The sequence below is a fragment of the Gavialis gangeticus genome, unplaced genomic scaffold (assembly GCF_001723915.1).
Source record: "Gavialis gangeticus isolate Ggan-Ray unplaced genomic scaffold, GavGan_comp1, whole genome shotgun sequence".
Taxonomy (NCBI): domain Eukaryota; kingdom Metazoa; phylum Chordata; order Crocodylia; family Gavialidae; genus Gavialis; species Gavialis gangeticus.
This window is the reverse complement of record NW_017729004.1, coordinates 41,559,147-41,586,925: the sequence shown is the minus strand read 5'-3', so window position 1 is coordinate 41,586,925 and position 27,779 is coordinate 41,559,147. Positions and strand designations below refer to the sequence as shown.

The following is a 27,779-nucleotide window of genomic DNA, read 5'->3' as shown; positions in this document are numbered from 1 at the left end:
TGTCCTCTCTTTTTTAAACCTGGAAATATGGTAACCTAGCATGCCCTGTCTGGCCACACTCCCTCTTTCCCCGCCTTCCTAACCCTGCAGGCCAAGGTGGGGATTTAGACCCCTCCTCAGTCATATTCAGGCCTGCTAGGGCCTGGCCACACCCCTTTCCCCCTTTCCCAGCTCAGCTTCCCTGTGGAAGGGAAGTGAAGGCTGCTGTAGTGCCCCCAGGCTTCTGGCCTGAGCTACTGCAGGCATGTGCATACATTTCCAGAATGAATAGTGGATGTCTGTCCACTTGCAGATCAGTTGAATTTCTGCAGGTTAGACAAACCTGCAAAGATTGAATAAATTTAGGCTCAGGCTTTTTGAACGTCTGTCCCTAGCCCAAGAGTGTGCTCCCTTTACCTGCAACTACTAGTCGCAGGCCTGCCACCTCCTGCATTGTCTGCATGATATGAACAATGAGGCACACAAATGCATCCTTCCTGGCCTGTTTCCCTGTGTGTCCCATTGCCCAAGCAGCCGGACAATGCAGAAGGAGTTTGGGGCACCTATCCTGAGGGATGGAGTGCCCTGGAGTGCTCACGGTAGAGAGGACTCCTGGCTGGCTATAGCAGGGAGTGCAGGTTGATTGACTTGTCTAGAGACCACTCTTGAGAACCTTGCAGCAGCGCCAGTGCCCAGGGGCTCACTTTCCCTGGAGCCACTGGTGTCAAGTGGGGTGCATTATCCCATGATGCTTTACCTACCTCTGTAACAGAGGTAGTGTAGGGTGTGTCAAGTACTTCACCGTTAGGGCAGCTAGGAGCTGGAACCAACTTCCAAGGGAAGTGGTGCTGGCCCCTACCCTGGGGGTCTTTAAGAAGAGGCTGGATGCCCACCTAGCTGGACTCGTTTGAGTCCCATTTCTCTTTTTGGGGTTTTTGTTGTTCTCCCGCCCTGGCGGGGGGTCGGGCTAGAAGATCTACTAGGTCCCTTCCGACCCTTAATCTATGAATCTATGAATCTATGAATCTAAGTGAACAGAGATCTGGGCCAGGCACCTCAGGGCTGAGTTCCTCTGAGCCAGCATGGGTGGCTTTGAAGTAAAATGAAAATTTTGTTGGGTTTCTAGGCTCCTGCAATGAACCATCCAGCAGACTGTGCTATGTTCACCATCACTGGGGCTGTAGGAGTCTTGTACACACCCCCTTGGGGCTGTAGGACACATGACACTGCTGCTGTCCTGGGAGGGGGAGGGAGTACTTGAAGTCAGGCAAAGGGTGATGGCTTGTGGGCAAGGAGAATGTAGGCCTGTGCCCAGGCTGGCCCAGACCAGGGGCAGTGTAGGTGACCCTGGGGTCATGTCATTTGATGGGATGCCTCACAACACTTCCCCCACTGTCATATGCTGGGCCCTATGCCCTAAGTCTGCTCAGCCTAACAAGGCAAAATGCCATTCCCAGACCCCTGCTGTACTTACTCTGTCTTTGGTGGTATATCAGTGCTGCATTGACCCTGGGAATACTGCTGGCCTCCAGTGACTGGAGGCTTCCACATATAGGTGGATAAAGGCCCCTTGGTCAAAGCTCTTCTGTACCTCCAGTACGCCATGTTAGAGAAGTGTCTTGGCCAACCACCTCAAGTCGCTCCACTTCTTTTAGTTGGACTCTATAGTCCATCTCTGGGCTCCCATGGGGTTGACCTGCTGCTGAAATTTTCCCCACAGGCAGTCATGCTCACTGTGGGGGTCAGCAGGAATCCCATCCCCCTCAGCTCCCTCAGGTGTTGGGCCATAAAGTCATTGGCGGGCCTGTAGCTCCTCAGAGATTAAGTTTTGGTGATGTAGAGGAACATCATGGGACTTTCTTTCTGTCCTCTCTGCTAAGTTGGCTCTGTACCTCAGTGCACAGCCACTGTGTATCTAGATTAGGGGTGTGTGTAGAATTTAAAATTTCCTGGGCTGTGTGCCAAAAGGGAAGCAAAATCAGCTGAATCTCTGGGCACCTAAGTTGCCCTGTTTCAGACTTCCTAACTTAATCAGCTATGTGGGCAGCAAGTGGGCTTCTCCTGTACAGCCTGGGACTGAGAGTAAGCAGCTTACCTTTTTTTTAACCGAGAGCCATGCTTGTCTGAGACCATCTTCTTATCAGGGATGCTTTTTTCTACAGCTACTGAGAGCAGCTCCAGATATTGTGCAACCTACGTGAGTGATAAGCAGCTGACCAGGCTTCAAGAGTGGGTGCACTGCCCTTCTTTATGGGAGGGCAGGTATGAAATTGTCCTCTAGAGACATCTCTGCATCTCCCAGTGTATATAATGAGGGCACTTATAACCCTGGGAGCAGTAAAATCACACCTACGTTTTGGTCGTGTACCTGCAACATATACAAAATCTACACTAATTTGCATACTCTGCCAAGTTAATAGGATTCTGCCTATTGTGTTTCTTCCTTCCAAACATCTTATAAAAACTGATTTTCTTATATGTGCCAGTCATAGTTTTATTACAATTGAATTGGATTGTACACTAAAAGCAGTGATTCAGTTCTTTTGTTTCACATAAAAAATAGTGCTATCTTCCTCAGACTTAAACGTTTATTCATTGAGCTGAGAATTAATTTTCTGGTAAATTACAAATACGTTAATAAGTTTGTGAGTTGAAATCCATTTTAAAATGGGTTTTTTTATGAAACTTAGTATTTGGTGACAGACCTTTAACTCTGTCCTTTGGTAACACCATAAGAGAAAAACTGGAAAAAGAAGTCTTTAAAAATCAAGTTTTATCTAGTCTGAGACCATGAATGCTAAAATGCATTATTTATAATTGTATGATTATAACATGGCCTCACTACAAGGTTGTCTGTCTTAACTTTGTATTACATACCTTAACCTTAACATTAAATTAATTTGTTTAAAGTTTAATGTTAATTCTGAATTATTTAACTTATAACATTTATTTTTGGATGATGTTCTTGTCATGATTTTAGTCATAGATTACAGCCTGAGATTACTCTCAGACATTGCTCCATATCCATGAGGTTTTTGTCTGAGAATACTACTAGAGGGTTTAAAGAAATTACCTGGTTTTCAAAGGAATACAGAAGATGCTTTGTATATACAACATAATCTTTTTTGTCATCTTTTTTCCATTCTCCTGGTCCTTTCTCCTCTGTAACTGTGTAACTTGTTTCTTCTTGAAGCTGTAAAATTGAGTGGAAAATAATCTCAGAATTTGTATAATTTACTATTTTGCATATTCAGGCTTTTTTTCCTAACCAAAAGTGAGCCTCTCTTATGCCTGTAAAACATAATCCAAACTTGGGGCTGGTGCTGAAGTGTGTCACTCCAGGGAGGCCAGGAATGAAGCATAAAGCAAGTGTATTCCTAGAACTCTGGAAGAAGCAGAGAGAAAGTTGCTGCTACAACATCCTTGGAGAGGAGGCTTCTCTCCAGCTTCTTTGGAGAAGCTAATCCTTGAAGATAGGGAAGAACAAGCACTATGGCGCCCAAGGTGCCTCCTCCCACAGGGCTTTAAGAGGATAAGGTCCTATACATCCAACTGTACCACTGAGTCTAACACAGTAGTGTCCAGTCTCACAATCTTTAATGTATTTATGCTTCCACACCCCTCTGAGGTAGGGTAGTACTATAATTTCTTTTTTTTTTTGCACACAGAGAGAGAGAGAGAGAGAGAGAGAGAGAGAGAGATAGTGACTTGCCCAAGGTCTAGAGACAGACTGTCACGGCAAATAATTGCCCAGAGGTCTCTCTGTCTCAGGCTGATGCTCTAACCATGGGACTGTCCTTCTTTTTTACAACTCTCATCCCCAATTACGCACCTGTGCAGGGCTTTTCCTTAGGTTTTTAGTCCCTCTAAGTGTTTAAGTACCTCAAGTACCTCAATTCCCATTGCCTGCTAGGTTGATTTTTAGTATGGGGGTTTTTTTGTTTTTTTGGTTACTAGTTCTTTGGTGGGATTTTTTAGTATTCTTTAGAACATTACTTCTGGCTCTCTGGTGTGTATTACTTAATTAGACTGTGGCAACAGCAAAACCAAATATACCAAGTTTCAGAGTGTACTTATACAATAGTCAAACCCAGGATTGAAATGTACAGGTCTAAAGTTCTAACTGATGTTGCCCCTCTTTTCCATTGGCAGAATGAAATTTCTTGTAATGCTCATGTATCCTTTTATCAGCAGTTTAATATACTGCCAAACCTATTCAAAAACTTCAAACAGGAAAACAGTAGGTATACTGGTAGTGGGGAAGTTGGTTTTTTATTAGTTTTAGAGAAAGATAAAACATACCAGAGATATAAATAAGAAATCACAAGAAAAAATTCAAATTGCCATCTGCACATTTTCTGTGTTAAAGCATTGCCAACTTTTTGTTTAATAAACAGATGATCCTAATGTAAAATTACTAAGAAAAGATAGTAAATTGGACATATGCCTCAAATCATTTGATCAAACATCATATATAAACTTATGAGAGAAAGGACTCAGTTCTTAACAGCATGTTTCCTATTGGATGCTTATGGTGTAGATAAAATTAGAAATCCATCCAGTCTAGCATGGAAGGGGGTCTTGGCAAAAAAGAGAATTAATGCCTAAATATACAGAAAGAACAAGTACCTTAAAAGTGTTTTAAGGAAGTAAGCTCTAGGCCTACCTGTCTGCTTTTGTCGATGGTTGATAGACTTGTATCTTCCCGGAAAGTGACTGTAGTGGGCTGGTAGCCTAAAATGGTATGTATTTCCATAAGAGTGACTGAGCTTTGCTGGAAGCAGGATAGCAGTTTCTTCCTTGGTCCAATCCAAGATCTCTCTTGGGGCTTGAGTCAGGAAAAATCAAGATTTGAATACTTTAACAGGTGATGTCACCAGCTACATTCAGGATTTTTTCTTTATTCCAGATGTTGAATAGGGAAATGATAATGAACATTTTCTGTATATCAGTGGTGCTCCAGGATTTGGCTCTGCAGGCCAGATGAATGGTGCAGGACCTGGTCTGCAGGCTGGATCAAGCCTGGCCCCACATGCTGGAATTGGGCCCTGGGACCCCTGTCCAGTCTTGTATGCTGGGAGCAGGCCCTGTGCACCCAATCTAGCACACAGACTTTTTGGGAGCCCTGCAAGTCAAATGATGGGTGTCAGGGGCTGGATCTAGACTGCAGACCAGTGGCTGAGTACCAGCAGTCTACATTATTCTTATTTCCCAGTTTGTACCAGCTCTTTTCATCAGAGATTGCTTTCTAAAAGATTAAACAGTTCTTTCCTAACTTGGGCTTCAGGGTGAAAGTTATTTGGGTAGCCCAGAGTAAAATATTTGCAGTATTCATCTTGTTTTCTGGTTTTTCCAATGTGGTTGCTGTTGCAGAATGATTTTTAAGAAACTCTTCAGGTCTGAAAGTTTCTCCTTGTAGGCAGAATCTTATTTCACGGCACATGCCCAAATGGCAGTTTTCCAGCCATCTGACATTTTTGGCATGTACGCATATTGTGTGACCCTACTCCCTATTCAGTGTGAACACATAAGCATCCATGCAGCTATTGAGTGTGCCCAGTAAGCTGTGCACTGGCCAGACAGGTTCATAGCTCTGCATGTTTATTCAAGTCATGCAGTTCTATCCAGCAACAACCCATGATTAGTAGGGCTGTGTGAAATTTCACTGCCAGTTTTGTTTCAATGATGTTTTGACTTGTTTCGAGGTCAAAACAGTGAAATTGAAATGAAACAGATATCGTTGAAACAGCCTCGAAACAAAACGAGGCAAGTTGGAATGTTTTGAAACTGTTTCAACATTTTGCCCATAGGCTATTATTGGGAAGGTTGAAACAGCCTATAACTTTGTCATTTCTTGCTGGATTTGGATGGAACTTGCAGGAACAGTAGCTCCTTCTGAGGGCATGAAGCCTGCCAAGTTTCAAGGAGGTACATGTAGGGGGTTTGGGAAAACTGCACCCCAAAATCTTAAAAGCAAAACTCATGTCACGTGTATGTGTTAAGCCACAGCGGAGTCAAAACTGCATGCATGCTAGCCCCTAATGAGGTGACAAAGCCTGCCAAGTTTCAAGGAGATAGGTTCAGGGGTTTGGGGGAAATTGTACCTTAAGCTGTGGACAAGCAAAACTCATGACATGAGTGACACTGTGTGTTAAGGCGCAGCAGGGTGAAAGCTGCAGGCCTGCTAGCCCCTGCTGAAGTCACGAAGTCTGCCAGCTTTCAAGGAGATAGGTGCAGGGGTTCTGCGTTCTGGGGCCCTGCACCTCTAGCTGCTGACAGGCAAAACTCATGACACGGGTGCTTGTGGGACTGTATGTCTTGAGGCAGAGTGGTGTGAAAACGCAGGCCAGCTAGGCCCTGCTGTGGCCACGAAGCCTGCCAGCTGTAAAGGAGATATGTGCAGGGGGGTTCTGTGGCTCTGCACCTCTGGCTGCTGACAGGCGAAACTCATGACATGGTTGCTTGTGCAACTGCTGCCTTTCATCAGGCAGCAGGACTAAAGGTCCCCATCACTTGCCACCACAGACCTGGGGGTAGTAATTGACCACAGTATGAACATGAGCTGGCAGTGCGATGCTGTAGCCAGCAGGGCCAGCAATACCCTGGCATGCATCAGTTGATACATTGCCAGCAAAACCAGCAAAACTATTGCAAAGAAGTGATTCTCCTGCTCTGCTTGGCTCTACTTGGCATTGGTGAGACTGCAGCTGGAGTACTGTGTTCAGTTCTGGGCTCTGCACTTTAACAAGGACGTGGTAAAGCTTGAGAGAGTCCAGAGAAGGGCTACCCATATGATCAGAGACTTGCACGGCAACCCATATGAGGAAAGGCTGAGGGACCTGGGACCCTTCAGCCTGTAAAAGAGAAGGCTGAGAGGGTACTTGGTAGCCGCTTACCGCTACATCAGGAGTGTACATCTAGGGCTCGGTGAAAAACTGTTCACCAGGGCATCCTGGGGGAAAACTTGGAGTAATGGTCACACACTCCTGGAAGATTGTTTCAGGCTTGTTTCAGGCTCAACATCAGGAAAAACTGCTTCACAACTAGGGTGTCCAGACTATGACCATCACTCCAAGAGGTGAGAGTGCCAAAAAAAGGAGCTGTCTGCAACCTCTCCCTTGAGGGCAGAGCAGAGGTGGATTGGCCCACAATGTAGCGAAAGCCACATTCTAAATCAGTTCTCAGCTGCAGTGTGAATCTTCTAGGGATTTTTGGAGCTCAGCATGCTCTAACCTTTTTCCCTTCCCATCTTGCCTCTGATACAGCTTCTAGGGACTACAGTGTATGCCCTCACTGCCCAATGCAGTACCATGTGGAGGTACCTGAGCTAGTTCAGCTACTAGAAGCAGTATAGCAGCATTAGTACAAAGTGCCACATGGGCTAATTTACCCCACAGAGCTCTTTAGTCAAGCAGTTACACTGCTTATAGTACCTAAAAGCTACCTCATTGAGAGCTAACTCAGGTAACTATATGCAGCACCGCATTGAGAAGAGGTGATGGAGGACTGCTGCACTAGATTCATGGCCACCCAGTTTATCCCTGACACTGGGAAAATGAGGATTGCAGCCCAGGAAAAAAACTATACATGCAATATAGTTAACAGTGAGAAAAAATAGAGATTGATTGCAGAATTACTGAGCATTTGCTGATCTTCATGACTAGAAGTGGAACTGGACACTAAATAACTTGCTCAAGACCTCAGAAGGAGGTCCATAAGTGGGGTTGAACTCAGATGTTTCAGATCTTATCACCTGTTCAGATTATGCTTCTCTGTTTTACCCAATGAATTCTGTTTAATTTCTGGTACCAGAAGGAGTGTTTTTCATGTTAGTTGCATTTACATACAGTAATTTAGGATATAACAATCACTATTGCTGTTTTCTAATATTTTATTCATGTTCTGCTGAGATGCAGTATTGATTTAGTTTGTAAATTTAATACATTAAGATTAAAAACATATATTTGACTTTAAAGTAACCAAGATTTCACCCTCTCCCATTTTACTAGTTCTGTTGCCGAAGCTGAAGGAATTGAGCCATTAATAAATGTCCTGAGTGCTAAAAGAGATGGGGCTGTTGCTAACGCTGCGATAGTACTAACAAATATGGCCACACAGGAGCCATTACGTCTCAGCATCCAGAGTCACAGCATTATGAATGCAATTGTAGAACCACTGCAGTCTACCAACAGCCAAGTACAAAGTAAAGCAGTGCTTACTGTGGCTGCATTTGGTTGTGATGCTGATGCAAGAACTGAGGTGAGGCTTAGAAGTAACTCCTGTCTGTTTTGTGAGATGTTGGTTATTCATTACATTTCTTTTTTTAAAATCCTGATGTTTGTGTTTTTCTGAAAAATCCTTCAGTTTGTATAAAGTATGTCATTTTGTGCTTCTTTAATGGATAAAGTTTTATTCTGGCAAGCTCTGTTCAGGTTGCCAAATATTTAGGAGTTTCTCTGATCTTCATTTTCATTGCTGTAGATATTTGTAAATTAATTGGGCCAAATTCATCTATTGTGGAACGCCTATTTCAATGAGCTTTCACCACATATGTATGTCTAGATTCCCAGAACTGAGAAATAGTAAAAATTAATGTATGCATCCAACAGGACTCTCAGTCCTATTTTGAAGATGGGACACCCTCATCTCCTTTGTTCTTTTACTATTTACCTCAAGGCTTTGGTGTCATAGTGACTGACCCTGTGATTAATGAGTGGCAGACTTGACTACAGTAAATATAATTCAAACAGAAGGTAATTAATCCTTTGGTTAGTGGGACCTAGTAAGTGAGCCTGGGCCTACCTATTTATCAATAGACATGTTGTCTTCTGTTCATTATCCAAGGATGGTGTCTCACACATTCACACACCATAAATTGGAGCCTTCTCAAGGGTCAAGGCAGCTGGGCAGGTCATGAAATAGGGGCATGGGATAATCCATCTATCTGTCTTTACATATTTAAAACGTATCTCACCAATAAAATCAGAATGAGTGATATTTCCAGGAGAACTTTGGAAAAATATTGTAGCACAAAGGATGGGTATTAATAACATCATATGTACAAGGGAACACAACATTTATAGATATAGTGATGTAAATTAGTTGTCAGGGGCATCAGGACTTAGAAAGTGCTGTACAACTCTTCATGGTGACCTCAGGATGCACAGTATTTAGAGTATAATATAGTGGTTGACAAGACCAGAGGCAGAATGGGAATGCAAATGTGTAGGTCCAGCCACACACAAACTCCCTTCAGGGTCAATATGAGGGCATGCAGATGATCAGAGATATTCCTCCTTATATAATTGTTCTTCCAACCCCCTCCATCTACCTCCATATTTTATCTAAGGGCTTTCAGATGGGGGTTTGCACAGATTCACATTTCTGGGCTGAATGTAACCCTTCGGAAGCAATCTCTTTATGTCTGTTTCTAGTTAAGAAATGCAGGTGGACTGGAACCGCTTGTTAAGTTGCTGCATTCTAGAAATGAAGAAGTCAGAAGAAATGCCTGTTGGGCTGCTATGGTTTGTGCAAGTGATGAACTAACAGCAGTTGAATTATGCAGGCTAGGGTGAGTAGAAATAGTATCAAGGGGTGGGGGGGATAGTGTTGTCAAAGACTGACAAAGCTTATGTTTACATATTTGTGCCTGTAGGCCAAAGTTAAATGTGCATTTCTTGAGCAGAAGTAGCTCTCACAACATAACACTTGTTTCAGAAGGAATGTTCTTGATTCTATATATCAAGTGTACTGAGAAAAACAGTACCTTAAATTGGGCCTTATTTGTCCAGAATTCTAGAAGGACAGTTAGTGCTGGTATTATGACTGAACCTAATAAAACTATGAGTTCACTTTTAATATGAACCATATCAACAAAATTAGGATTTACCATGCAGAGATCATATGTTTTTTAGACTAACACTTGGCACATCTACACAAGGTGCTAACTGTGCAGTAGCTAAATAATAATGCACAGTAGCACGTCACAGGACCGACAGTGATAATATGCTACTGTACAGCATTATTAGGCTAGTGTGCAGTAGTGTCACTTAAAAGGCGTTCATGGGCACTACTGCTCAGTAACTCCAGTTACTGAACATTTATTTAGTACTTATTTATACAAGTACTAAATAAATGTGCATTAATCACTGTGTAGACATGCCCACTGCAGGCCAAATTCAGCTCACACTGAACACATTTCATGAGAGGAGAATGTGGCTTCCATATCCTGATGTAATGTAATGAAATATCCTGAAAAGTAGCTGTGCTGGAACAATACAAAAAGTATACTGTGCAAGGGAATTACCATATATAATTCCTCCTCAAAGACTGCAGTTTCCACACATCAAGCTTATACATGTGCTCTGGGAGTGGGCCAGGGGGTGCTTTAATTAGAGCAGCTCTTGGAGCTGTGGCTGTCAGAGCCACTCTAATTAAAGTGCCCAGAGTGTCTTGTGTATCAGCATCCCTGCACTTCAAGATGGTGGTGGGAGCAATTTTGTAAAGCTTATCAAACAAACTTTAGATAAAGTGCCGCCACTGCCATTCTGAGCGCAGGGGCACTGATACATGAGATGCGGGAGACTGCTGGAGCACTGTAATTGCCACATTCCAGCAGACTGCATTAATCCAGTCTGCTCCGCCATGCTGGAATTACAATGCATCTGAGCAGCCTTCCTGCTCGTGTATATGCACCCAAACGTTTCAGCTGAGGAAATGATGTTAAGCTGGAGGGTTTATGACAGAACCAGAACTTTCCAGAATGATTATATATTTTTTTTACTATAAAATGCATCTAACTCTCATAGCCCTGCTGTTAAAACCCATACTGGATACTCACCAACCTGCTCCATTTGGACCCCACCATGTTAGATAAATGTACTTTCTGGTTATTCAAGCTTGGTTGGCAGGTCTGTAATTCCTTTGCTCTTCCTTTCTCCCCTTTTTAAAGATGGATATTGTGTTTGACCTTCTCCAGTCTTCAGGGACTGTCCCTGTTCTCCATGGGTTCTCAAAAAACAATCTCTAATGGTCAGAGATTGCGTTATCTTGTTCCTAAAATACTCTGGAATAAATTTCATCAGGCCCTGCTGACCTGAATATATAATGTATCTCAGTATTTTTAATCATTGTTTCCTTGGTCTGGTCTTCATTTTTGTCTCCAAGTTGTTAATATTAATTGAGCTAAGCTTTTGATCATAATTAACGACTTTTGTGAAGACTGAAGTAAAATATGCCTTGAACATATCCAACTTCCCTTTGTTATCAATTATTTGCTTTCCTTTGCTGTTAAGTAATGCATCTATGTTTTCCATCCTCTTTCTCTTATTTCTAATGTGTTTATTGTTTTTTCTTATTGTTTTTTATGTCCCCTGCTACTTGGTAGCACTACAAATGAACATCTGTCCACAGCCTGACACAGGCCTTGCAAAGTGCTCTAACATAATTATTTTACTTCAGAAAGCACAAGAAATATAGTGGGTGCAGACAGAAGTAACAATTGAAACTTCTGAAATGCCTTTAAAACATTTGAGAGGGCCAGTTGTACAGATGTACAAGCCCACTGCAAAATGGCTAAAACACTCCAATATAGTACCTCTTGAAATGAGTTACTATTCTGGAGCATTTCAGTTTTTGTTACTTGTGCACTGGGACAAGGAGCTGTCTAGCTTTTGAGTCCTGCTCTGAGTCCCAGGGCACTGCCATGTCCCTGCAGGAACCCCTGCCAGACCTTTGATTATCTCTGCTGCTGCCAGAGCCAAACAGGAATCAGAGCTGAACTTACCTCCTTATTCCCCCTTCTCAGCAAGACCCTTGCTGACTCCCAGGGTCCTCACCAGATCTTCTCTACCACTTTGCTTGAATGAGAGGGGAAAGGAGAGGTTTCTGGGTTTGGTGACTGGACAATTGGAATCCTGGTAGCAGGAAGCTCCTCCCACCCACCTCCTCTTGGCACTTACCTCTCCACTCTGGCAGTCTGCTCTCCCTCTACCTTCCCTCTCTGTGGGAAGTAGCGGGGGGGGCACAGTCACAGATCATTGCAGCCTCCTTTAGTTCCCCTTAGTTGGTGCTAGCGCAGGCTGCAGTGTTTTGAAATGTTCCAGCTGGGAAATGTCACCAAGCTTGTCTGTATGTCCCCTAGGTGAAATAATTCCTTTTTAAACATTTGCAAGTGCATTTCACTCACAGATTCCTAAAACACCTATATGCCTGCCTCGGTTTCCTCTCCTCTCTTGAACATTCTTTGGGATTTGGATCCATATCTTCCAAAGAAGCCAACATCCTACCTCTCACATGTGGCCTTGTGGAGTCTTTCTTTCAAAGTTTGCCACCATATTCAAGGATGCAGTTGCTCTTTTGTTCTTCTCAGGTTAAACCAATTCAGGGACTTCAAAAATCAACCTGTTCAAGGATAAACATGTTGGAACCACTCCTGTGTCTTTATGCATGAAAGACCATAAAGCAAAACACAGTAAAAAGATAGTCACAAAACATAAGGATGCAGAGTTCCTAGAATTAAATTGGCATGAATACTTCTTACATAGACAAATTCCTGAAATTGTTATCTACTCCTGGTTAACTTGCCAAGTCCTTATCTGAGTTCTGAGTGTGTTTCTTTATTCTCTACTTCTACTCCAGATCTCTTTTATAGTCAACATCTTTCTAACTGAAGGGATTCTTTCCAAAAATCCTTTCTGTGATGATTTAATTGGCTGGAGGAATTGCTTTTGATTCTGAGCCCTGTAAAATATGTTTTCTCCACACAGAATCCTATGCAGCATTCAGAGTTCGTTGGTGGCCCAGAGGACAGGAGGCTAGGATTGAGTAATGAATGCATGTCTTAGACACAGCAGTACAGATGACTACCTCTAAACTGTGTTATAAATAACTAACTAGCCCTTAATGATGGATTAATCCCATTAATTGAACAATTGTTTGTATTGTGTTGTACAGCGCATTAGATATCCTGGAAGAAATTAACCTGTCCATGGGGCGCAGAAATCACTTCAGTGAAAGAGCTCTGGACAAGCTACTTGATAACAACCTTTCACAAAAATACAGCCAGATGGGGTATTTATCATTCAGTAACATCATTACTGACAGCTTCTATGATTATGGTCAGGTAAATTGCTTTAACATTAATTTTAAGATGCGTGATGGGCCTGATGCTTTAGTCCTTAATTAGGCAGAGTAATGAGCTTGTGACCTCTTAGTGCCAGCAGAGTATGAAGGAATCAAAGCAAGGGCCACAAACTGGCCCCCTGAAATTGTCTTGCATCCCTTCTAATGCTGATACACATGGTTAGGTTTTTAATCTCTTTCATTCACAGTTGATTCCATATGTGTTGTGATGCTGTTCTCACAGAGGAAATCTTTATGATCCCCTGTATGCTATGCAACCTGTCTCCTTTTCTAGATCCCACCTCAAGACATTCAGCTGTGTTCCTGTTTTCTTTTACCACAATATAACCTGCCACCTAAAACTTGTCCTTTTCACAAAACGAACTAAGGAACTGAAAGGATCTGTACATGCACAGATCCAAGATTTTGAAAAGGGGGTGTGGGCTACAGGGGTGGGTGGAGCCATCCCACTCCCAGGAGGGAGATCACACTGCAGTAGCCTATGCCAAGGACTTTTTTGAGTCCCCAAAATAAGTAGGACTCCCTTGCCTCTTTACCCCCTACCATGAATGACTCATGCCTCCTAAGGCTAAGGGGGGCACAGAGACTGCCCACAGGTGGCGGTATTGTTGGCAGCGGGGACATGGCAGCGGCGAGCGGGGACTGCCCATAGGCAGCCGCGGTGACATCAACAGTGAGGGCAGGTCAAGCAGGACCACCCAGAGGCAGCTGCAGTGATGTCAGCAGCGAAGCTGGGCCAAGTGGGGACTGCTCGCAGACGGCTGCAGTGGTAGTGGTGGCGGGGGGTGTGTGCGGTGACTGCCCACAGATGCTGGTGGCAATGGCGGCAGCGACCAATCTCAGGGGGAGCATGTGCCCCCCGTACCCCTTCTATGTGTCGCCTATGCCCCTTTCCTCACTCTGGGCAGCTCCTACCCTCTGGCACTCAGCAGCACCTCCATTCCTCTCCCTTTTCCCCCTCCCCTTCTCTAGCAGGGGGTGCTACTAGACATAAGAAGATTGGGATCAGCCTCCCGCCACAGCTGTCCCCTGCTGGTCCAGCGCAGGGGAAGCCCCACAGCTGTTTCTGCCCTGCTCCAGCCAGGGACAGCCATGAGAAGCTCCATGGGGTGTCAGGCTCAGCTGAGGGCAGCGGCAGGTGGGTCCCCCCTTCCAGTGTCTGCTCCCTGCCTAGTCCCCCGGGGTTTCCCCTGCTGGCCAAGAGCAGACTCAGGAAGGGAGGACCGCTCACCAAAGCTGCAGTCCCTGGCACAGCCGAGCCCTCAGCATAGCCACTCCCCACAGTTGCAGTGCTGAAGAAACCTGGGGGTGAAAATGGGGAGCAGGGACCTATCCACTGCCAAAGCTACCAAGCCTAGCACCCCATGCAGCAGCTCCCAGCAAGCCTCAGCTGGAGTGGCATAAATGGCCTGGAACTTCCTCTGCCCTTGTCAGCTGGGGCAGTGGCAGGTCCCCCACTTCCTTATCTGCTCTCTTCTTGGTCCCTGGGTATCCCCCCCAGGTTGGTGCTCCAGCTGTGCTTTGGACTCTGCAGGGGAGCCAGGCATCTGTGGCTGCAGGGAACTGGAGTCACCAGCAAGTGAGCTACACTGTTGAAGCAGGGTGCAACTACACTACTGCACCCCCACCCCAGATCTGACCCAGATATATACATAATTGAGTGTGTCTCTCTGTCATAGCATTCTTTCCCAGAAAATGCCACTTCCATAAATACCACCCCTACTTTGTCATCTAGTGATGGGTTGTTTTTAAATTGGGAATGGGATTTTCAAAATTGTCTAACTGACTTTCAGTGCAATTGTGCTGCCTAGTTACTTAGGTGCTTTTGAAAATCACAACCTAGATTTTAAAGACTTCAGAAGCATGAACCTGTCTGTCTTTATTCTAAACTTGTTCAGGATGGAATATTAGTAAGAATAACAACAGTGTTGTTACTTTACAGTGTTGTAAAGTAACATATATTGTAGTTACTTTTAAAACATCTTCTCTATGACAGGTAAATGAAAACATGATTTTATATATATTTAGATGCATTTGTAATTTTAAGTTTTCATGTTTATTCTGTTAAATATTTGGCATCTTAAATGAATCTTTTTAACTTATTCTTTCAAAGTAAGCTATTCACCTTTAGTGGAATAAAATATCTTGTCTCTTCTAATTAATTTTTTTTTTGTAGGTAAAACCTGGAGTGAAACTTTTGTCTTTGGAGGAACTAAGTACACAAGAGCTTAATGATCGTCGAGCTGTAATCTTAGTTAATATTAAACCACCAGAAGTGTGAGTCACATTTGCTTTGGAATATTGAATTTTTTTTAAATAACTTGGGCTTTTCACTTTGCTTTTCTGATAACCCAGTAGTGCTATGATATTTTAGCTTGAATTTTGTTATCTGCTTTGTTCCTAATATTGTTTCAGCTCTTACAAAACAATAATTTTGCATTTTATAAAGAATGCTTATAGTTGCTTATTTCCTTTGAATAGAAGCAAATTATTCAGTTGCTTTTACTTCCTTAGACAAATGAGCACTAGAAGCTCCTCAATGTAGCACCCTTTGACTAATTCCTGTGTGTGTGTGCAGGCGCATGTGGGGGGGGGGGCAGGACTCCAAAGCTTTTAGCTAGAAAAGCCAGTATCTCTATTACAAACCAAGACCTTTGGGTGAGTGGTGCTCAATCTCCAGCCCATAGACCAAATCTGGCCCACGGAGCTTTGTCATCCAGCCCATGGAGCTCCTCACAAGTCTGGAACTTTTGCAGGAGAGGAGCTGTGGCAGCATTAGTTGCCATGGCTTTCAGAGTCAGATCCAGTGTGTGGGGCCAGGCCAGCATACGGAGTTGTTTTGTGGAAGGATCTGGTGCATGCAGCTGGGCTGGCATTCCAGATCACACCCATGGACTAATACCACGTGCCAACCCCATGATGAATCAGGCCTACAGACCAACCTTGTTTACAGATCTGGCCTGCAGACCAGCCCCACACCACTCATCCAGCTTGCATGGCTGAAAGGTTGAGCAAGACTGCTTTAGCTGAATTCCAGTCTCTGAATTGCAAAGAAGCCACATTAAAAACAAACAAATAAAAAAACCCCAGAGCTTTACTTTAAACTCTGCTCCTTCCTGTGTCAAGCCCAGCCCATGCCCAGAAGGGGCAGTGTGTTAGCTGGATCTGGCTCACCCAACATCTGTATAGATTGGGCACATTAGTGGGGCTTTTTTGGCACTTTTATCTAAAGCTGATTGAATCAGCTTTAGATTAAAGCTTTAAATTGAATCAGCTTTAGATACAGACTCTAAAACACCCTGCTGAAGCGCCTGATCTATACTGATGCTGTGGAGCAGGGTAGCAGTAGCGCTCTGGTTCTTCTGATAAAGTGTGTTGTTTGGTTTTTTGGGGGGGGGGGGTTATAATGTCTGCAAGCAGCCTTGTTCATTATCTTCCTCAACCAAATGATTGGAGCTTTAAGCAAAGATAGGACATAGCCAAACAGCTATGCTTCTAGGGGGTCTTTACTTTTTGTGGTGGAGTACAACCACCTCTTTTCCTATGCAGATAAAAGCTCACTTAACAATTCCTGTTAGATTTCAAGATTGACACTTAGTTTATTTAACTGTAAATAATTTAATCTTAACAGCATCCCAGATTATAGAAGGCTTTGTCAGAATTTTGTAAATTGTAAACCCTCCCCTTTTCTAATCTCCACTGTCATTACCCTCCCTTTTTAATTTGTATTTGATACAGTAGAGGTCTTTGAGAGATCCTCAACCTCATCACTCTTTGCAGGCCCCTAAAGTTGTACTTGATTCCATCAAATATTCTTTCTTTCCTTTTGTCATACACGTATAACCCTATCATCAGTATACTGGGCACAACAACTGAATAATATTTTACTTCTCATATAAATATGTTTGTTTTGTTTTAAAGATAAAATAAGCCTATTAGTATACAGTAATGTAAAAATACCTTGTATTATTTCAGTGCCGTTACTGTGGAGGAAAAATTACAAGATCTGGTTTATGGACGAGCCATAAATTTGTCACCATCATCATCTTTTAGAAAAAGTAGTAAAGAAAAAACAAGGTATGATCTTTGGATTTATTAGCAGTCACTGAACTATAAGTGTGCAGACACCTGAATTCAAACAAGGTTTAATGACTTTTATTTGTTTAGAAGCCAATTTGAATGGAAGGGAAACAGTTTCTAAATTTATATGAGCTAATTTCAAACTATTTCAGGCAGAGAGGATTGAACTCTAGTATCTCATATCTTCTGTGCTCTAATCACTGCGCTATTGGATAAAATTGGAGTTGCACCACCACCCTGATGACAGTAGAGAAAAGACAAACCTAAATGCCTAATTTCAGGGTTCAGGGATCAGGGTTCTCAATCCCAATCAATATAGCCTTCCATTTGTGTTCCAAAGTTAGGCGTCGTATCCCTTGATCAGTGTGGTATAATCCATGTCCCCCTCTTTGACATTTACTTAGTTTAGGGAGCTCTCCAGGAAGCATCCTAGCTTTTGTAAATCTCATTATTAGGTGCCTCAATCTCCTTATATGTAAGGAGCCTATGGCCGAGATCAACATAGGATTTAGGCACCCGAAGTGGGACTTAGGCAGAAATACTTAAATCCAAGAATACAATCCTCAAAAGCTCAGTGTAACCCCGTAGGAACTTTAGAGTTCCTATACATGTGCTTGGGGGTGGTGGGGAGAGAGAGAACCACCCTAATGAAAACACCTCACCATCATATGTATTAAGCATCTTGCTTTTCAAAATGGCTGTGGGGTGCTTTAAGTAAAGCTCATTTGATGAAGTTTAGTTAAAGTGCCCTGCAGCCATTTTGAAACACAAGGCACTTAATGCAGGTGACGGTGAGGCATACTGGATTAACTGAGTCTGTTCTGACGCGTTCTAATTAGAACGTGTCAGAAGACATCTATAGGCACCTTAGTTTTTGCCGAGAATTTGTCAATGCCTAAAATTCTCCTTCTAGCCATGCCAAGAGCTGTTGCTGTCTATGCAGGGCTGAGCAACATGATGCATATTTCACACCAAGTCTGATTTGGGAATCGCATTCCTCCACCAAGTCACTTGAGGGGTCAAAACCAATAGGTGTGCTTAGAGCAGGCCTAACACACACAGGACTAAGTTCTATGCAAAACACAATAGCCAGGGCCATTTTCATTCAAAAAGATTGACCATCATGGTAATTAGAGCAGTGGCTCAGAATATGTGAGACCTGGATTCTCAGTCTGACAGGATTCAAATCCAGGAGGAAGGATTTAAGAAACTGTTGTCTTTTCAGGTTTCCTTCTGCCAAGCTTAGATGGCCCTCTGCTTTATATGCCAGCTGTTGTGAATCCCATTCTGAAGTGCCTACCTCCCCCTCTGAATCACAGGGGGAGTGCAGGTGCTTTACTAGGAGCTCTGGATTCTCAGCAGTAGGACACTGAAAAATAGGTGCTAGATCTAGCTCTAGGAGCCAAAATTTCATTTTCAAATGAGGTATAGTCTTTAAACAAATGTAAAAAGAAAGTGTACATACAATATGTAGCCCTGCTCACTCAAATATGATGTAGAATTAGAAGTCACGCAAATAAGGCATAAGCCCAACAGAGTCCTGTCACCCTTGTCCCCAAATCAAATTGGGCTACAAGTTTATTTCCCCTTCAGTTGGAGAACTGTTTGAGGAGAGGCTGTTTCCTCTCTATTCTATTGTCATGTTGGTGCTGGTTTGAGTACAGAGGTCTGTTTAGTGAAGAATGTAGCTCAGAGTCTCTTCCTCACTCAGGCTTTTATAGATCTTTTCAGCTCCTTTCTTCTTTGGGTCTTTTACAGAGAGGGGAAGGAAGAATAATTCAGACATGCCTATTTGTAGTGTCACAGAAAGTGTGGTGGGGGCATGCAAGGCTTATATACACGCACTATTCCCTGATTGGAGTGCTACAAATAAAAGACTCCAACATATTCCTGATAGGCTTCCAAGGAAGGAACTGATCAGGTTGCTTAAAAGTCGCCTGTGGTGGCAATAGCTGATCAGGAGGAGAAGGGGAGGGAGAGCAGAGGACTGTGGGATGCTGGGGGCCTGAGAGGACCCCTGTAGTTTTACATTTAACTGTGCAGTTGTTATATGTGATGCTACCAAAGGTAGCACTGCAAAAAAGTTCCTGTTTGAAATGGGATTTTTTTTTACAGCCTGAACATATATGGACACTCATATTTGTAACAATATAAGGGAGTATATAGTGCTACAAAAGTAAAATGTATCCAAGACCCAAGCCTGATGTCTCATTATTTGGTTAAAAGTAAAGTTTTCTATAATGTCAACCAGGAGCAGCCATTTCCCTTCTGGTTCCTGCTGATGTTGGGCAGGAGAAAGAGAAGAACCATGGATGCCTATACATGTGCGGGATGCCTGCTCTGACACGTTCTAATTAAAATGTGTTGGAGCAGACTCCCTGTCATGTGTATTCAGTGTCCCCACATTTCAAAATGGTGGCAGGGGCACTTTAACAAAAGCTTGTTGAATGGCCTTTAGTTAAAGCGCCTCTGCCACCATGTTGAAGTGTGGGATGCCGAATACACAAGATGCTGTGGGTGTTTTAATTAGAACAGCTCCCAAAAGTTGCTGTAATTAAAAAACCTCCTTCCCATGATTCCTATACAGACACTAAGGGAAGCAATTTAGTAGCTGAATCTACCTGCTTCCCAGGGATCAGATGTATCTGCATCTGCTTGCCTGCTAATGTTGATGTGCTTGGTGGCTATGTAAGATGTTCTACATGTGTAGGAGCATAGGAGGATTTAGGATTTTGAAAAGAAGGGTGCAGGTGGTGTGGTGCCTCATCAGATGTAATACCACAAGTTTATCTCCAGCTAAAGAGAAACTAGAAGCTTTACTAATATGTTAGGGGCCCAGTGCTATATTATTCATTTTAAGATCAAAGTAAAAATAAATATAACTTATTAGAATGTGCACCAATCTGCTAGATTATATATTAAACTTGAAAAACACAACAAAGCAAAAATAGTCTAAAGGATATTGTTTTATTAGACCTGTTGTCATTGTAGCTAAATGTATATCTCTTATTCATATTTATAAAAGAAAATCTATCCTTCTTGAACATCTTTTCTGTGCATCCAGAATTTCACTGTCAATCATTTCCATACCTGACTTAATGTTCACCTGAGTTAATATTACACCTGCGTTAAGGTTTTTAGATAGAACTAAAAACAGTTTGCAGGGCTGTGAAACAGAAGAGAGAAATTACCAGGAATAGCTAACAGGCAAGAAGAAAGGATAACTTGATTAATGGAATATCAAGACAAGTAGAAAGGGGAGAGGGTCGTTAACGCCTGTGGAGTGAAGGGAGATTAGCAGGAACCAAGTGTGTATTATAATGAGCCATGAAGTCAATAGACTTCCTCAACACTGTCTGAATGCTGCTGCCTCTCCTGGGCAGTTGGTTTTAAAGTTTGGATGGAGCAGGAATCAAAGAAGGGGTGCAACTGCACCATTGCACCCCACTGAATCAGCCTCTGCACAGGAATAGGAATGTAGAATAACCAAGGCACTTCCATAGATAACTGCCAAAGCAGGTCATGGATGTGAGAACATATAGAAATAGATGTTTTGGTGAGTGGAGACTGTCAGGGAAAAGACAACCTGGGAAAATGGCAGAGACAGGGGAACTGTCTCCAGTTTTTACTTAGGGCTTATCCAGAAATCATGCACCCTCCTTTTCTGCATATGTTTTATGGCTGGAGAATTTAGTGACTTTTAACAGGGATTATGTGTCTGTGTGTGTAAACTGAAAATTTTGCTCTAAGAACATAAAGAGAAAGTGGACAATGGGAAATTACCTTATAATTTCAATAGTACAGTGGTATCTCCTGTGGACGAAAAACAAGAGTCTTCTGGACGACCTTCTTCACTCAGCAAAGGCAGCACTAGAGAGAAAGGATCCAGGTATTATAATTTGGATGAAGTATTTTATTTTAATTTATAGCTTAAATGCAAATTATTGCTAGGTAACAGCTACGGATTGTTAATAGGACTCTCAGGTCTGACAGAACTTCTCTTGGTGCAGGGCACAAGGGGGTGGTCAATGGTGCCTTGGCCTCACGTGTGCCAGAGTGGCACTTGGAAATTTGATGGTGGGGGAGCAGCAGCAATGTTGCTTGCCACTGCTCCCCCAAACCACATTTCCAGACCCTTGGGGAGCCCCACAAAATGGATCACATGACTCCCTAGGTCAGATCTGGCCCAGGGGCTAGGGTTGAGCATCCCTATCCTAATGACTTCAGTAGGCTAGTGTAGCTTCCTTGGCACAACCTAGGACTGCAGTCATTTGTGTCTAGCCCTACAGCCAGTTTCCTTAACTGCTTCAGTAGCCAAGACACCAGGTTTCAGCAGTTCCTCAGGAAAGCCCCTTGTTAAAGGGTAGGTAGTAGGGTGACTCTGGGGATTCCCCCATGCTAGGGGAGTCATCAGCTGGCCCGCAGCATCTTGGCTTTATGGCCCTTCCGTACTAACAAAGTCATTACCTGAGCTTTAAATGCTTGGCAACTACAATGTACTTAACTTCAAATGCAAATCAGAGAAGGAAATGTGGAACTTTGAAAGTAGAAATAATAGTGAGAAAATGTAGCATAAGCTAGTTTACAGATGAGACTTGTTTTCAAGGCTGTGCAGAACTATATGCCTTAAGGAGGGTGGAGGAAGGAGCCCTTTGGCATGGGGTGTACTTCAAACTCCTCTGGTCTTCTCTGTTCCCTGGATGGATTATCCTTTAGAAGGCACTTAATCAGCCAGTATTTCTCTTAATGAAACTAGCAGAACATAGAAATAAAGAAGTTGTACTATTGCTGGTTCTGTGGACAGCTTTCCTGAAAAATATGTTAAAGACAAGCTTAATTTATAAGCACCTACTGGGAATTCAGTTTTTCTTATTATAGTATCTGTTCTCAGAAAAGGAAGGCATGGTCTGTTTGATACAACCAATAAATACAGATGTAGAACGTTTTTACTCCTTACAGTATAAAAATATTGCTCTAAATTTTTTCATATAGGTAGCCAGTTCTGGACACTATGGGCTGGCTGTGGAAACTTTGTATATCTTCTTGGTAGTGCCCTCACTGATACTGACTAACCCTCAGAGCTGCTGTTTAGTTTGGGATCAGGGGAGCACAGAATAAGGTGGCCAAAACCCATATCATTCATCCCAGCTGCTCCTTTAATCAAAGGGAAGAGGAAAGATAAAAATGACATAGAAATGGGTGTGCTGGTTCTGTGCCACTTGGGGATTCCTCTGTGTCCAGGGAATCCCCAGAGGCACTATTAGAGAAACTTTCTGTCCCCTTTGCATTGTATAAAGCAATTCAAAGATGCTAAAACAGAGCTTGGGATCTGGCTCAGCAAAAATAAAGTGTTTGTTTATCATGAGGTTAGTGTAAGATTTAAGGTGCCCTTGGCTAGTTATTTCTTAGATTTTAAGTGTACAGGTTTTATTAGTAATGCAGCAGATCACTGCTTCAATAGCAACCGTACCTGCTTTTGAAACAAAACATTTTGAAACAAAACATGAAAAATGCTTCAGCCTGCCCAGGGTAAACTTGTTCAGATACAAGGTTTCGTGTAGTCAGGAACAAAGTGATTATATAATTTTGAAAGTTGTGATCAGGGATTTTGCTTTATAACCCTGGTGTCATTCATTCTGAATCCATATTGTTTTTAATTTGTGCAGCATGTGGGATTCAGCTGGAAGCAAACAGCTGAATCCAAGTCTTAAACGTGCTTAGAGTTTCTCATATCTATCTTCTGATGATTCTTTTACAAAGTACACTGAGCACACTTTAAAACAGGATGATTTTAAAGATGTGCTAGTGTTATAATGTGACTTAAGAGGAAGTGCAACTAACATTGCTTGCTGAAAATCTTTGAGTGATATGTAGAAGAAATGCTTGGCTGACTGGTAGTCAGAGACTGATGATATGTTCAACTTCAGTTTTGATCAATACACTGTGATTAATTGCACATTTGAAACAAAAGGAGTCTTTAATATAAACTTTGAGTGCATATGTCTGCTATGCTACCACTTTTAAGGAAATATTTTGCAGAATTATTTTACTCCTTTTGTAGAAGATGGTCAAAGAATAAAGATCTGTAAAGATGGAGGCAGAGCTGGGTGTTTCAGTAGGAAATTAGCTGCCTTCTCACACCCTTGCCACAAGGTGATGGACTTGATGCAGGAATCACTGGGTGAAAATCTCTGATGTTTGGTTTCCAGTGGACTTTTCTTTATTTCTCCAAGAATACCAAAAATACTGGAAATTTACAACATGCAACAGAACTTTTAAAGACAGGGGCAATTGGATTTTTTTTGTCAGATTTCAGTGCTGTCTGCTTCTGATTCAAGTTGAATTATGAATAACCAATCGTTGAGTTACAAACTTGACTTGTGCATTGTGAATCTCAAATTCTTTGAAGAAAGGCATGACTCTTACAACATATGACTCCTGTATGTTCCTATTAATAAACTATTGTAGAGTATTTAGCAGCAGAGACAGATTTTGACACCATATATATGGTGCTTGGAATTTTGTAATCTATGCTATGTTCAATGCCTTAACCTTTGTGATGATTTAGGAGGCTTCTGATGTGCTCAGGCTGCCTGTAAAGGTATGAAATGTGTTCTCCTCTTTCTGAAATATCTTTGGATGATACTTCCAGCAATATATCAGTTTCTATGGTTGTTTCATTTTCAGGCCTAAACTTATAGTATCTTTACATTTTTGCTAGACTTCTAGGATTGTCATCCCTGGTTATGTGCATTTCTTAACTTATGAGCACCAGTGAAGAAGAAAAAGAAAAAATAGCAAATTCTTTGGTTTCTTACAAAACTTAATGGTACATGTCATATGGTAGCCAAAGTTTGAAGTAGCTTGCTTAATACCAGTTCAGGCATTTGGTTGATTTCCTGATTGTTTGAAGTCTCAGACTTCTTTCAAGTGAAAACTTTATAGCAATTTCATTGTTTTTAAATATTAATATTGTATATGAAAAAAAGTTTGCAAGTATTATGCAAAACCGTCTCATTGTTAATGCCTTTATTTACATTGGCTGAGTCTCCCACTGCAGACCACCAAGTGGTATAAATAATGCTTGGCAGGGGGAGACACTTTGGGTAAATAGAAGCTGTCTAGTCAGGGTTTTTCGAGCACAGACATGCAGACAATGCCATGTGGTTCCTAAATATCAAAGCACTTGCCGTAACTACTCTCTGTGGATTCAGAATTGGGTTTTCCTAATTCCCTCTAAACTAGGGTTCCCTGATATATCCCAATACAAAATCATGCAGCTAGAATTTGAACATTTGAGAGAGGGATTTCAAAATAACTATGTATTGTTTTCTTTGTAAGGAAAGGGAAAGGAAAAAAAGAAGAAGAAAAACCAAAAGAAGAAGAAGAGTTCCAAATTGCACCTAAAATCCAGGAGGAAGTAACTCTTGAAAAGTTACCGTGGCTACCACCATTTGACTTCATTCTACTGGATTACATTAATGATGCTTCCAAAACAATTCTACCACTAGCAACTACCAAGGAACAAGTTGTGGCACTTGCACAGTAAGTACTGTATCATGTTTGAAAAAAAAATACAAATAAAGCTTGGTAGGGAATAGTGCTCTGACCCAGGAACATTTTTGAGAATTTGAAAGTTTTCCCATTCCAAGATGGAACAAAAGACAAAAGTTCAAAAAACGTCGTGGACTTACAATCCAAAGCATTATGGTTTAGTATTGTGAAAATATTTCAACCCTTTTATTTAAATTTTTACTGCAAATAACCCATATTTCAAAACATGAAGCCATTTTTGAAAAATGCAATTTTTATATAAAATGGTGGAAGGAGACATTTTAACAATTTTGAATGTTTGTTTATTTTACAAAATGAGAAGTGTATCTGACCTGACCATTTACCAGTTTTCCTTGTCTGCCTTTTAGTCTGACATGTTTTCTTGTGTTGTCTTGAACATCCCTTATCAGTTATGTCATTTTTCAGCTTTGGTTTCCTGATTTTGTCTCTGCAATTTCTTGCCATTTTGTGGTGTACTTGCCTTTCCTTCCTTTAACTGTACATGCCTCTTTGGACTTAGCTAAGAAGCTCCTTGTGTAGCCACATCAGTATCTGTGGTGGTTCTTATCTTTTTCCTATGTTGGAAGCCTTCTTGATGAGTCTCCAATACTGCATCCTTTAGGAATTGCCAAGTGTCCTGGACCTCTTCAGTCTGTCTACCAATTGGATCTTACCTACTATCTCTCTGAATTATTTGAAGTCTGCCCTTTTGAAATCCAGTGTCCTTATTTTGCTAATCTTCTGTTCCTTAGGATCATGAATTCTACAATCACTTCCTCACAAGTTTCCTTTGTAATAATTCTTCTTTATTGGTCAGAACAAGATCCAAGATATATAACTCCTAGTTGTATTATCAACTTTGGGGAACAGAGAATTGTCTTCTACACATATTAGGAACTTACTTGACATTTTGGGTGAAATTTTGTTGCTCTTTATGCACCTAATTAGCAGTTTTCCAGCAGTATAGTGGCATTTTGGTACTTAGTACAGCTTGTGATTCTATTACCTTACCCCTGTAGTATGGGCGTGTAAACATGCACACACATACTGAGACTGTGCAGTTGGCTACAAAGTGTTCAGGCAAATATCCAGCTATGCACACTCCTTTGGTGGAGAAGGAGTGTCCTCCCATGTCTTAGCCCAAGCCCCCTCTCTTCCTTGCCCCCAAGCCATCTCTCTGCATCTCTTTGACTTCTTACCACAGTGCTAGCCACTGTATCACAGATTATGAGCTATCTAGTCCTTCATCCAGGGCTCCTTTAGAAGCTGAGCCATTCTACTTTGCATTTACTGTTCATTGGATAACCTGGATAGAGAGTAGTGCACATGGGAAGTTCCTGCCCCATTGGAAGTAAGAGTCCTCTCCCTTCCAGAGCAGGAGCCTTTTCACTGATCCATGTGTCTTTTGGCTTGGCCTCTATCTGTGTGCTCCAAATATCTCCCTCTCTTGGGAAATATGTACTATGACTTGAATTCATTCTGCTTGTTCACCATATGCATTTGTATGTATGCATCAAAAATACCTTGCAGCCTACCACACTGATTTCCCTTTTTCTTCTTTTTTTTCCCTTCACTTGAAATTATTTAGCCATTCTTCAGAATTAGGTCTCTTCTCTCTTGGTATTTAATGCATTAAAGTGAGTAGGTTTTCTCTGCCATGTCCTATAGAACTTAGTTTTAATCACTCTTTACTGTGTTACCCAGATGATGCCTGAAGATGCTCTTCCATCTCTGAACAGCAGTCTTCTTTTGCAGATCATCAACCCATTGATGAAGAATCCAAATCCAAAGCCTTGTTGTCAACACCAGCTTCTGAGCTATGTGTTTTTTCTTCAGTGATGAGATGGTCCCTGCTTGGGCCTTATCTTCCAACAGAGAGGATCAATGAGAATGTCACCTTCACACCAAACCTCTTTATACTTCTGTCTAGACCCTCCTAATCTGTCAGGGTTATTCCTAGTAGTATCATTGGTACTCACCTGAACAACCAAGAAAGGGTAGTGGACTGATATGATGATGAGCTCTAGCAATCTGTCTGTTATGTCCTGAACTTATGCTCCAGGCATACAGCACATCTCACAAAATTCCAGAGTTGGATGACATTTGGCTGCATGCATCCCCCTTCAGGAGGGAGTCTCCAAGCACCACCACCTTCTTCTCCCTCTTCAGCATGGTGATTATGGACCCTCTGTTCCTAGGGCCATGTGACTCCTGCCATTTGATCTGTGGGGTATGTCTCTGATCTCTGCTTTCTATTGTTTCCTCTGTGGTATTCTCACCAGTAGTTCCTGTGCAGAGAGTCTGAAAGTGGTATCTTACTTCTAACTGCATCTTGTGAACTCAGGTGATCATTTTGGCTTATCCTCTCATTATTAAATGCGACATAGCCCTCCCTAAAAATTGTTGAACTAAAATGATGCTTGCTACCATCACATTGTTCACTCTGCCTGCATGTTATGCTCTTTTTTCCAATCCTGTATGTTTAGTTTGCAAGCTTTTTGGGACAGAGGCTGTCAGTGATTCTGTGCCGGTATAATGCAGAGCTGTGCAACTGGTGGCTTCTGGTGGCCTGCAAGCCACACAAAGCCTGTGAAGGGTTAACTCATGGCCTTTAGGCTCTTGTCCAGGCACTGCTTCCCCACATCTCTTCTGCTGCCCCTGCCCCTATCACTGGGGTCACTAGGCTCCCCCTCCCTTCTCCAGCTTCTGCTTTCTGCTTCTGTCCCTGGGGGCAGAGCTGTGCAGACCAAGAGGACTGCAGCTCACCCAGTATGCAGCCCGAGGAGTAACATTCCAGACAACTACAAAATTTGATAAAACTTGTCTTCATACCATGAGCAAAGCAGGGTGCCAATTCATGGCCATGTTTCAGACACACAGAGGTATGGCCTTATTATCATTAATCTGATGAAACAAAAGGAAAAACTAAGTGAAAAGCCTTCTGCATGGGCTTTACTTTGTATGTTCCCTTTTAAGCCACAGCCTGCAGAGAGTGTGTGTGTGTGTGTGTGTGTGTGTGTGTG

At 42.3% G+C, this 27,779-nt stretch overlaps 1 protein-coding gene across 5 annotated transcripts in view; it reads left to right on the top strand.

Moving 5' to 3' along the window:
• The window catches only part of ARMC3 (armadillo repeat containing 3), a 157,859-nt gene that overhangs the window by 116,396 nt on the left and 13,684 nt on the right, over window positions 1–27,779 (top strand). For 3 of the 5 annotated variants that reach the window (XM_019508298.1, XM_019508302.1, XM_019508300.1), the window contains 7 exons: window positions 7,989–8,238; window positions 9,414–9,550; window positions 12,934–13,102; window positions 15,299–15,399; window positions 17,098–17,199; window positions 21,002–21,091; window positions 24,544–24,747. In XM_019508298.1, coding sequence (XP_019363843.1) covers window positions 7,989–8,238; window positions 9,414–9,550; window positions 12,934–13,102; window positions 15,299–15,399; window positions 17,098–17,199; window positions 21,002–21,091; window positions 24,544–24,747 — 1,053 coding nt within the window. The remainder of the gene's footprint in view (window positions 1–7,988; window positions 8,239–9,413; window positions 9,551–12,933; window positions 13,103–15,298; window positions 15,400–17,097; window positions 17,200–21,001; window positions 21,092–24,543; window positions 24,748–27,779) is intronic. The other 2 variants (XM_019508299.1, XM_019508301.1) reach the window with 2 other exon arrangements.